This window comes from Eleginops maclovinus, chromosome 23, assembly GCF_036324505.1.
Source record: "Eleginops maclovinus isolate JMC-PN-2008 ecotype Puerto Natales chromosome 23, JC_Emac_rtc_rv5, whole genome shotgun sequence".
Lineage (NCBI taxonomy): Eukaryota > Metazoa > Chordata > Actinopteri > Perciformes > Eleginopidae > Eleginops > Eleginops maclovinus.
In genome coordinates, this window is record NC_086371.1 from 5,564,615 (window position 1) to 5,577,301 (window position 12,687).

At 40.6% G+C, this 12,687-nt stretch overlaps 1 protein-coding gene across 7 annotated transcripts in view; it reads right to left on the reverse strand.

Moving 5' to 3' along the window:
* rapgef2b (Rap guanine nucleotide exchange factor 2b) overlaps nucleotides 1-12,687 on the reverse strand; it is a 102,272-nt gene that overhangs the window by 65,598 nt on the left and 23,987 nt on the right. For all 7 annotated transcript variants that reach the window (XM_063876273.1, XM_063876270.1, XM_063876268.1 and 4 more), the window contains exons 2-3: nucleotides 10,019-10,089; nucleotides 7,224-7,280 (exon numbers count right to left, since the gene is read on the reverse strand). In XM_063876273.1, coding sequence (XP_063732343.1) covers nucleotides 7,224-7,280; nucleotides 10,019-10,089 — 128 coding nt within the window. The remainder of the gene's footprint in view (nucleotides 1-7,223; nucleotides 7,281-10,018; nucleotides 10,090-12,687) is intronic.

Consider the following 12,687-nt stretch of genomic DNA (forward strand, 5'->3'; position numbering starts at 1 on the left):
TTCTTGGCTGTCCAGCATCAACCATGCTCCCTTACAGTAAAGAGGAAGAAGAGACCCAGAGAGGGAAGTATTCTCATGACCCATAACGCTGATACCATCTTTCTCCAGTGCTGGGAATTCAACGAGTTTTGTCTGTGGTGGACAGAAATAGTCCCGTCAGTAATAAACACTGCTTTGATTTTGCTCTGATGCTTCTTAACAACTGAGACTGCTGACTGTGTAATAGAGGCTTTTATTGTTTGCACTGAAGTTCTGATAATACTCACAAATAATCTCATTATTTATTGCGAGAATGGTTCAGCATTTTGGGAAATACACTGCAATAGGCTCCCATGTCAGGATTTAAACCTGTTAGTTTAGCTTCGCGAGCCATTAGCATACCACCAATACTAGAAACAGTGGGAGACAGCTAGCCTTGACAGCTTCAGGCTAGTCGCTTTCACACGTTTCAGTCTTTATGCTAAATCAATATAAGCTAACTGGCTGTTGAATATACTGTAAAGATGTTAAAAAGGTACCAAACTTCTCATAAGTAAAGGCGAGAAAGTGAATTTCCCATAATATTGAACTACTTCTAAAATGCTAGAACAACAGCCTAAACATTATTTTGAAAAGTGAGAGAAACCTCTGCAGTCTTTTCCGTCTGCTGCACCAGTTCAGATATTGCTGTTAAGCTTCACCTGATGGTGTGAAAACCAGCAATTATATTAATTATGAAAGCACAGCAATGATTCAACTGGGAATTCAAATGGACATTTCTCTTTGTGAAGCTTTCATGTGTATACAAAAAAAACCTGTCATCTCATCACATAGGGGGAAAAAACGTCCGCTCATCAAGCTGAAGTCATACTTAAAGGTGCTACGGTGTTAATAAGGCGGCAGCTCGTGTGATAATCACTGAACATTTCCACTTCAGTCTTGTTAATTGAAACCAGAGGGGAAAAGAGAAATCAATGACCAGTCAGACGTCAGCGAGGTGGAACTGGTTTTTGCTTACAGAAAGGTAAAGGATGGACGCGCTTATTTAACACAGACGCATATATTCACACCGGGCATCGCCGTGCTGACTGAGTTTCTTTTCCTAATCACTGAGAACAAAGTCTCCCCCCCCTCCTTTTTCCTCCTCACTTTACTTGAGGAACTAATGAGGCTGCAGACAGCACACCCTACTGACACGAATTCCTCCAACAGCATCCATCCTCTTTTCTCCCTCGGCTGATCTCCAGCCGCCCTCCCTGCAGACCCGTTCCATCAGTTCATGGTTCTGCCTTGCGTTCAGAGATGACACGAATGAAATGCTCAATTATTAATTACTGGCACGCAGATGCACGGAGCGAGGGGAGCACCTCAAATAAGAGGAGGAAGAAGAGAAGATACAACACCAGAAAAGCAGGAGATGGGAGAATCTTATGCGCCGCGACAGCTTGACTGAACTGGGTCACGAGTATAGAAAGCGATCGTCAACCGCTAAACATCATCCACCAAAACCCCTCGGGAAGCCTTCAACAGCGGGGTGTAGGGCTATAGAGAGTATGGAGGCAGTGGGAGGGGGTAAAACGACGCAGGAATGGTTATAGTATCTAAACATTTAAGAAATGAGGATAACATTTTCCCTAGAATCAAGAATTTAGTTCAGAATTAAAGGCCTTTTTCTCAATTGAGTCTCCATTTTCCATGCAGAGATTTGTCAGATAGACTTTTTACGTTTAGCAGGACACAATAAACTCTTTCCCATATGTGTGCAGAGGATTTGGAAAGACATTAAGGTTGGTTAACAGAGAGAGGAGTCACTGACAACCACATCCAGCAGCCCAATATAAACAAGAAGCTTAAAATACGACAGTTTTCATTTGTTATTGTTGTGATGTGTGCACCATCACACTCTTGAGAGACTCTCAAAGCCACAATGTTGATGTGACATTGCGAAATGAGGCAATTACACCAGTTTTGCAACCGTCCAATTGTCTTTAAACACGTGTGTTTTGTTTAAAAAGAGAATGAGCTCCTAAAAAAAGCTCAAGAGGTGGGTGGGAGAGGACCATGTGGTTACTGCGTGGTGGGAAAGTGCAGTCGTGCATTTTCAAAGGAAATAAATACAAAAAGATCTTAATAGGTGAAACTAGAAACACTAAGGAACAGCCTCATACCAGAATATGCAGAATATAAATGACAATGTCTTCACAATAACACAGATCCTGGATTACAGGCATCTTCATACAATTCAAGGTGACGTTTCTGTCAGTTTGACTCATTTAACTAGCCGTAATTCGAAGTGCTTGTCAAATAACTGATGTATGCATGTCAGCACTGTGCATAGGTCATGTTATATTATTATAATCGCTGACAGGTCCTTAGGATATGATGACTTTTCCAGTTATATCTTCAACTGAGTCACCTCTTCCCTCCTGTTTCAGTGTTTCTGAAGTCCAGCAACCCCAATGCTTATGTTGTTATATCCAGCTAAATACAAAAGGAAACAAGGGTATACTGAAATGTAAGGCAAGGCAAGTTTATTTATATAGCACCTTTCAACACAAGGCAATTCAAAGTGCTTTACAAACATGAAAGACATTAAGAGTGCTAAAAAATAGTGCAGTATAAACACATTATAAAAAGGCATTTAAGAGCAAAGATAATGAAATAAACACAACAGGTATAAAATACATGAATAAAAGGCAGAGAACAAGTGATTTATTCAAACAGGGTGCTGTGCCACGCCTCACTGTTGCTCTGATGTTCATGAGATACAGAATGTTTTTGTTTCTCTTGGCAACAGCTTGTTTGACCTGACTTTGACATCTTCCTCTTTTAATAATAGCAGAATCTCTGTGACTGTACGGGTAGTATGACGGTAACACAAGGCGACGTGTGTAGGAGGTTCAATTCAGTTTTCATGACAACACTACAATCAGTAGAGAAACAAAAGGAAAAGGGAGAGGTTTTGTTCCTATAAGAACAGACAATGAAAGGACAATTGGTCGATAAGTCTGCTCACACTTTCACGTAAAAAGTTTACACTGTGGGAGTCGATGTATCCTTGGGAAAGATACTTAACCCTGAGTTGCTCCCGATAGCCAACGGTGTGTGAATGTTAGATTCCTAGAGCAAATGGCACTGCTCTGTATGAATGATGTGGGAAAGGGTGAATGATGACTTGTAGTTTGTAAAGCACTTTGAGGTGTCGTAGAGACTGGATGAAGCGCTATATAAGTGCAGTCCATGTAACACTGAATATGAATACCCAATGAAGACATGCAGGCTTGACTTCATAATAACAACACAATAAGAAAACATACGAAAGATGACTGTGTCAAATGTATGACTGCAAGAATTATCTTCACCGGTCAGTTAGTCAAAAACAGTCAAAAAAAATGTTCAGAGTAGTCTGGACATCTTCAACACATTCAGACCAAATTTACAGTTTGTTCAGCTCTTGTTGAATTTAATACTTACATTATTTGACGGGGGCCTTATTTGAAAAATAAGGCTCCCAAACAAGCTAATTGTGAGGCTCAAAAGCAAATTGTTAAAAAAAAAAACATTGCGTTGCAAATCTATAATCATGGGGTTTACAGTTGGACCACACAGAGCAGTGGGGGTCGAAGGTCAAGGGTTGCAATGAAAGAGCTGACATGGAAGAGATTAAAGGCCGACCAGAAGGTACTAACCCTCTTCACCAGCGGATGGCAAATTGTGCCAGGTCAGCCTCCATCTCAGGGCTTTAGCTCTATAATCTGTGGATGCTCGCACAGCATGGGATGTTTTCACGAAATATTGAGTGTGACTGAGTGTGACTGAGTGTGTGTGTGTGTGTGGATGCATGTTAGTGTCAGTACTCTAGCAATCCAGAGCCGCAGGCAGCAGAAAATGAGTAGTTTTATAACTATTACCCTTATCCTCCTATCATCGCTGCAGGACTGCCAACTGTCACGGACAGCTAGTGAGACTGAGAGTGCGCGGGTCATTAACTGGTTCATTTGGAGGGATCTGATTGCTTTTATCCAACATTACGGGTGTTTGTCGGCGCAGAAAAAAACATTTATATGCAGCCAGGATTTAGTTTTGTGTAACATGTTCTTCTAGGTGCGGTCTTTCCTTAATTCAAGGGAGGAACATCCAAACAAACGGCTGCCAAACTGAGAAACTTGGCAAAATTGCATATGAAGTAAGGCCAGTAATGTGTCCAACCTAAAAAATGTGTGTTTTTTGTATGACTTCAAAGCTGCGTTATAGTTAAATGAAATAATTTTCCAAACTGTTTCGTTTTTCTAAGGAACCTGGTGGGGTCATTACCGCACCAGTGTTACCGGATCTGATTTCATCTGTTAAAAGGTTTTCCAGTGAATGCACCTTATCACAAGCGATATTTTGTAAAACGCTTAATCACACATACTCCCACTCATATCTTCCCTTTAATTCACAGATGAAGTGTATCATCACATTTCACCCAACACATAGAGTACGTCAGTGGTTCTGATGAAAGGAAAACTCCCTATAAACACAAATGCCCACTTCAATTGTAAGTGAAACTCTCTAAATGGTCACTCTATGCTATTATAAAAAAGGAAATGAACCATCTTTACAGCCGTCTGACATACAACTCAATGCAACGGCCATACCATTTTTACAACTTCATAGAGATACTACCGCAATTAAATTCCCCCATTGACTTTTAAAGCCCTCGTTCTCCTGCAGATTATTGCTGTTGTTGAAATAGACGAGGAAATGAAGACAGGCCGTTAAAAGCTGGTGTTTTCACCGGGGAAGGTTGATTAAGATCTTGCACGAGAGGAAAGTCAATCTGATGTGCTGCTGTTTAACACCAAGCCCTTATCAGGAAGACTTTTTACTGGTTCACACATGCATGCATGCACGCAATCACTCGTAAGCAGACAAACAGTTTCACAATGACACAACTAGAAACTATGACACTTGTAAGAATTAAATGAACCAATAAACCAAAATGACAATAACCTGCTGCGTTTATTTGACAGGATGTTTATCTCTGTGTTATATAAGAAGTTCATACAGGGAGCAGGTCGATTGCATGTATGTTCAGAGACAGCTGTCACATGTGGATGCGTCTTCTCCCTGTAAGCAGAGACCCCCTATCAATACACTTCACTGATAAACTAGAAAATTACACAAAAACCCATTCAATTATTTTTAATTACCAAATAAAATCAATGTTTCAGATTCACTGCTCTCCCTCTGCTCATGAACACACTCATTTGCTTTCTTATGCTCTCTTGCTTTCTCTCATTATCTCATTTTGGAAAGCAGTAGATTAAATGTTGTTTATTCATCGTTAAAGACATGTTGGGGTAGTTTCAAATAAAAAAATGTACACTTGAGTCTTCTATATTTGATGGGAGCTTCACATTTCTTGCATTAAACTAAAAAAATATTTTAAAAATCCAAGACAAAATGTTCTATTAGATCATGTATTGTGACTAAATATATGAATGTAGTTGTTCTGTTCAATATTGTCCTATAATGTTTATACCTTGGGTGAGTGTAGCAGGCGGGAGAGCAAGCTATATATTTTTTCCTCAATAAATTTAACTTTTTATCTTTGCAACGGTCTGGAGTTCTTGGAAAGATTTGGATCAGCTGTAAACTACCTTACGCAACCACCGCTTGACTCTAATTCTACGAATAGTAGAACAGTTATAATATAAGTGAAGCCTAATCTTTATCTGCAGAGAAATACTGCATTTAAACAGATGCAGCATTCGGATGTTGATTCAGAATTTGAGTGTGTGCGTAATGAATGACGCTCTGAGGCTTTAAACCATTCAGTGAAGCCCTTATTCCTTCCCTGTTGCAACACTATGTCTAGGAACACATTAATGCCAAAGTCCACCAGACTCCAGAGCAGAGAAGGTGAAGGAGCCTCAGCTGACGCAGCTTTGGCCCATGTGTTGGCCTGAGTGAGGTATTAGACGACGTCCGAACTAAGCCGCCTCAACCTAAAAACACTGTTTACGTGTGAAAATGATGTTTTCATCTGCAGATTTACATTTTTGACAGTAATACGTTTATGACATCCACGAATGCTCTTTATTAACAATACCACTAAAAATGCAAATTGAGCTTCTTAGCTGTAAGCTTTTGTGTGTGTGTGTGTGTGTGTGTGTGTGTGTGTGTGTGTGTGTGTGTGTGTGTGTGTGTGTGTGTGTGTGTGTGTGTGTGTGTGTGTGTGTGTGTGTGTGTGTGTGTGTGTGTGGTGACTGGAGTAAGGGGCCTGAGGGAATCTCGTTGAAACTGGAGTCTATTATGCGACCACAGCTTAATCTGCATTCCTTTTGTTTAATCAGCTCCCACACCACCGGTGAGCTTCTAATGAGGTGTTGACTCTTCCCCATCAACCACCAATACACACACATAAACACATACATATAGAACCCCACATACACACCTCATAAGGGATCAGGAGGCATTGAAGGGACAATGCGTCCTCTGTGGTCCCTTGAGAGGCTGATAACGTTAATTAACCGTCTTAATTCTCACCATGGGTGTTCGGGAGACGTCAACATGTGACAGCAGTCAAACCGTGTGTGTGTGTGTGTGTGTGTGTGTGTGTGTGTGTGTGTGTGTGTGTGTGTGTGTGTGTGTGTGTGTGTGTGTGCTTGCAGCAGTTAAAAAAAACCTCCTCACACACTCCGAAGCTGTCAGGAATCTGCCAATACTGCTTTCCGATAACATGAATCTTTCACGGCACAGACCTTAAAGGAGGAAGCGTTGAACCACCGCTGACTAGCTGGTAGCACTGGAGGAAATGCTTTTACGGGATTGAATAGCTTCCATTTTTCTTTCTAGATTCAATCAGTAGACGCAGACTGATTGAATCATGCTGAGAATAGACTGGAAATCCCTTCTACGTTATAGTAGAGTGGTTGGTTGTGGAAATGATACACACCTTCGTAAAGCCATCGAATGACTGCGCCTGTGCTTTACGGACATTTGTTTTCATTAAAGGCACCCCCGTTGCTCTGCTGTGAGGACCCGGACGCCTCCGCTCATCAATAACTCTGAGTAACGGCCCGGGCTAAAGTGTGCTTTGATCACACAGATTTGAAACACGGTTTCATTGGTAGCACCCTGTTGTTTTTCATGTGTGTCATACGCTGGTAGAAATGTAAGCGGTTGACCGTGTATCATCCATATCCCTGTAAGCACAGATACACACACATATACAGTTCCAGGGTTGTGGTACTTACTAGTATAGCACTTCATTGGCCTCATGTCTCTCATAGCGCACCGTCTCACACATTATCCTGCAGGGACACAGAAGAGGGTGGAGGTCAGAAAACAATAGGAGGAAATATTACCTTTGGTTGGTTTGCAATGTCACATAACAGTACAAAGTGAAATGAATAAACCCAGACATGACTTTATCAAGGTTGAGCTTCAAATAATAATAATTTCAGTCATATGAGTTGGAATCGGCTCTGACTGGACAAAAACAAAAACACTTGCACTTTTGACATGTGCTTATTTTCAGGTTGATATATCTAAGTCTGCTCTGATTGGTTAGCTGGCCGGCTCTGTTTTGATAGGTCAAAGGCGTAGAGATGTCCCGCCCCTTAGCTTATCACTACAATGTGTTGGAGCACTAACCAATAGAAGCACAATTGTTACATAGTGATGTCACTATGTTACGTAGAAATGCTGAGTTTCTTTGCATTTCTGAGACTTATCTTTTAAACTTACTTTTATTTTGGGTAATCTCAGAAAGTCAGCCGTTACATTTTTATTTCTGCCATGTTTATTAGATTTTTATTTGTGTCTGTTTGATTTATTGTGTTTGTTTGTAACGGTTGTTGTTGGCTCTCATTTGTATTTGTATTTGTTCATCCATCATGTTAATTGTTTGCTGTTGATGCAGCACTGATGAAAGGTGAGGAGACAGTTACTCATCCACTGAATCATGACAGATTTTTCAGGTACGTTTTTGGATTTGAGCAATTAGCGTACAAGTCCGTTTATGCATCTGCTCCCAAAACAAGTAAACAAGTGTCATTTATCCCGGTCAGATAGACTTACTGATATGCGTTCTCTTCCTTAATGAGGCAAAAACTGACTTTGTGCTTCCTATGCTCTGTTTCATGAAACATGATGGATCTAAAATAATATAAATGTAACTGTAATATCAATATGCAAACAAGGACCTCACTTTTTTGTATTATGTTCCATTTGAATACAAATGACAGATGTCTAATCTTCCAAGCCTTTTTTCCTCCCTACATTAAAAGACATCCTCATCAGGCTTTCCCAAAACGCCCCCAGCAAAACAAGTTTGCAGACAGGCAGCTATACAGTAAACAGTCGCTGATTAAAAACACGAAAGGCTTCAAAAAATAGCCGGGGGTGGCCGTCATGTTGCAGCCCCCACCAGTGCACGGCGACGGCGGAAAGAAAACAACAATCCCAGCTCTAAAAAACAAGTCGACAGAGGAAAAACAAGACATTCCTCCCAGACAAACTGTGGAGGAGAAAAGATCTCTAACATAATCCCATAGTTAGTGGGATCATAGCTGGCTGGGAATTGTATTGTTTTTTTTCGTGAGGACAAGCAGAGTTGGCGGGAGTGGAGGATTGGTGTGTGGGACCATGGGGACATTCCTCAGGACCCAGAGGGAAGGGGAGGGTTGAGGGGTTACTGTAGGGTGGGAGGCCTCAGAGGGGTCACACAGAGGAATGTTCCAGCTCGCGGGTCATGTACCGCAACATTGTTCCGTCGCCAGTATAATCCACATGTATGCACACAAGGCATGCTGGGAACAGACTTCTGACATGCAGTGTTTGGAAAGGACTAGAAGGCCGGTGTAGTGACCAGAGAGCAGAACGGTGTGTGTGTGGAGCGCAGAACGGTGTGTTCACGGCACGGTAGTTTCATGGAAATGTGAGGTTTTTATGTAAAGATACACGTCCTTTACGTCTTAATCAAAACAATCTGTTTCGATAGAGAGAGAAGCTCAATATGGATCTGACCCATTTGCATTTTACTGTTCGAAAGAAAGTCCTGATTCAGATGAAATTTTCACAGAATGTAAAGATAAAAGTGAGAGCTATAACTAGGGCTGAAACTAAATCCAAGATTCAAGGGCTTTATTGTGTTCCGCACAATAGCTGCAGAAGAGTTTTGGCAATTAAAGAGTCCCATACTCCTTCCACAATGAAAAACTTGATATTTCTTGACATAAAGAGAAATAAAAATAGTGCAAGTAGAAATAAAATTTGAGCAATGCAAGAACATATTTCAAGTTACCCAATGTTGCAAGAAATTATTTATATATTTCCCTTTTTTCACCAAAGATATAATAAAAATAGATGGAAAAACACATCCCAAATTCAGTATTTCAATAGTTTTTACCAGCAGCCCAGACCAAAAGATTTCAACCATCTTACTATACAGAGAAACAGAAAACAGAGGTAAAGAGAGAAGACCATCCCTGTCTGCTTTCACACCTCGACAGCTCCCTTTGGTGTGAAATTGGTGTTACTTTCCTTTAGTTTAAAGCTAAATTAAATGTCTCATTTAGAAGAATGTGTGGTTTTACATATCGTATCATGTTAATGTGTACACACCTACATGAACCACTTTGTTATCCAGCGAAGATATGGGCCTCACAAGCACAAAATAACAGACTTCAACATTAATTATGCTTTGAATATGTTTATACTGATGAGGAAAGTATACATGTTTGTCTGCTAGTCACAGTCACAGCTGGTTTTCTTTTTTAGCAGCATAATTGCTTTTTAGAGAGTGAAATTATTCCAGCCAACGAGTGGTTGTAGGGCAGAGTGGCTGCTGGATTAGGAAAGCAGACGATGTTCCGCAGCTCTTGGCTGCCGGCTCAGTGTTAATTCTCCACCCCTGACTACAACCGTCATGGAGCAGACACTGAGGAATTGTCAGTCGTGATTTAATTTGCATTTCAAATTAATGTGATTGGAATATCAAGCTCTCAATTATGGTTATTAAGTTCCGGTAATGTGTGCAGATACTAACCTCAGCTGGTGCTCCCGCAGGTTGGACAAGGCCTCCATCCCGTGGAGATACGAGTAGACGATCTCCAGGTCCTGAGGAGCAGAGGAGAGGTTCTTGTGAGACATAGAGGATTAGAGATAAAGCTTTAAAGCCGCCACAATCGATATCTATATCCACATTGAATGAAACGACAATAACTTTGTGTGCAACTGCTTCGATAAAACGTCTGAACAAAACCAGCTCAGCAACAAAGACAGAGCTAGCAAATACCGGATGAACATCTTTAACAATGTACCTGCAGAAAACAAGGTATCTGATTGTAAATAGACCACTGTTAATGCTTCCATTTCACCATATCAGTGTTAGAAGGAGATCTTCAGTGACAAAGTTGAGTTTACATCTGGTTGGAAGGATAATAAAGTGGACAAAGAAATCTGATTAAATGTAACTTTAACGTCACAGCACTTAACTTTTATTCATTCTTGACGCTGCTGCCACTAAAGATCCCTTTTATTATAAATTACAGATATTTTGATGACATGAATTAAACAAAAACAGCACCTTGTAACATTTGTATGGTTGAAACCAATAAAAAACTGGAAGATTTCCTTGAAAAGTGCTTAAATATATCGAATTGCCCTTACATTTCCTTCATTTGTCTACCTGCTCAATCAATCAATTGTTTTAACTCTTTATCTGAAACCAAATGAGCAGAAAGTGTCAACAAAAACACAAAGTTCATTATTATGTGGTTGCATTGGTGTTAAAACCGCTGATTATTCATTCTGCAGTGGACACACTGGCCACTCACACAACAGACAAGTGTTCACAGAGACAGAGACATTGATTTGTGCGACGGAGCATTGGATTAGAAAGCAGTAAAGCACCTCACAGAAAAAATAAAGGAACTACACTGCAAAACTATAACCCCCCCCATTCAATTACTGCATCAAATGACCCAGTGAGCGACTCTCAGATTGTTTGGCGCGAATCCAAGTCAGAGGTGAAACAAAGTGGCCCTCTCTGAGAGCTGGCAGCCAGTACAGCTACTCCACTGTGTGTGTGCACACTGGGGCACTGTGTGTGTGTGTGTGTGTGTGTGTGTGTGTGTGTGTGTGTGTGTGTGTGTGTGTGTGTGTGTGTGTGTGTGTGTGTGTGTGTGTGATGCTGGTTGTGGCTACTGGGATGCCTTTGTCGGCGGCATTTGGAGGTAGATGTGGCGACAGCACAGCGGAGGGATAACAGAGACTCTGTGTTAAAATCCTGCGTGACACACACAAACACACACATGAAACCGCACACAATGCCCACCCTGTCTCCGGGTTATGTTTCTAATGGAAGCAATCACAAGCTAATTGCAAATTGTGTTAAAATGTTGACCACGAAAGCTGAATAACGCTTTCTTTCTGCTGGTTCGGTGTCAGATTGGAGGAGAAATTGATGAAATCACACCAATGTTAAAAGCCTCACCGTGGTTAGTTTAGGCTGATTAAAAAAAACGTCGAATAATGTAAATAATATCTTGTTTCAGTCAGAAAACTGCAAAATAATCCTTGTTTCTGAAGCAATGTTAAGTGTAAAACCATTTCTTATGAATACAACTTATATCTGTTGAGTTTAAGTGTATCTTAACATTTCAGCTCATATGGCGTTAGATTAAAAAAAAATAAACAGCATCCTAAACAAAAAAGACACTCAAAATATTAGTAATGTTCCCCTGAGAATCAACCAAGTGGAACAGTGCCAGATATTACGGAACATTGTAGTACAAACATGAGAGACATTACTACTATTTAACATCTGAATGAAGCTACAGGACTGACTCATGGTCCCTTGACGTCAGCACACACTCTTGTAGTTATTTGGGTTTGGCCTTTATGGAGCGTACACAGAGAGAAAGTGTCCTCAGGGCCGCCTGGACCCGTTACATCACACAGCGATATTCTCACTAACCGGATCCTTATGTTCAGTGTCTGTGGTCAGAGGAACAGGAGCACAGGCACCACAGAGCACATGTTCAGACTCATACCGCCACCTGCTGGGCGACCAGGAACTGCAGGCTGGGTTTACTGGGTTCATTGGGGATAAATGGCTCAGCACAATGACAACGCAGGAGACACATTCCTGCTGGAGTGCAAGTGCAAGTCAAAATGACAAATACATTTATAGAAGGTTTTAAAAAAAAGATGCAAACTATAGGAAAATTAGCAATCACTCGATTACAAGCTGATGTTTTCAGGTTTATCGTAAATATTTAACTTTGTGCAGGGGTATGGATGAAACATTTTCATTAAACAATTACTTTATAGTGAGAAAATCAATGTTGAAACGGATTATTTGTTCATATTTTGAAGTAAAAGTGCCAAAAAATTGGAATATTTTCAGATTTTCGAGACAAAGCAAGCAATTTGAAGGCTTCCAATTCGACTTTTGCGATCATTATGATGAGCTCTTTTTTGTATTGCTATTATCATACATCTTTTGAATGAAATGTATTAATTAGTGAGGAATAGAATCGGCGGGACTATTCACAGTTAATTTAACGGTGGAGACACTCATTTACAAGCTTTTTTTGGCTGCTAAAAAACTCTGACGAACTGAGGACTTACTTTAAACACTATATGTTAAACTCCAACCTAGAGCCTATTATGCAACTGTAAAGATCACAGCACACGTACATGAAGTAAACT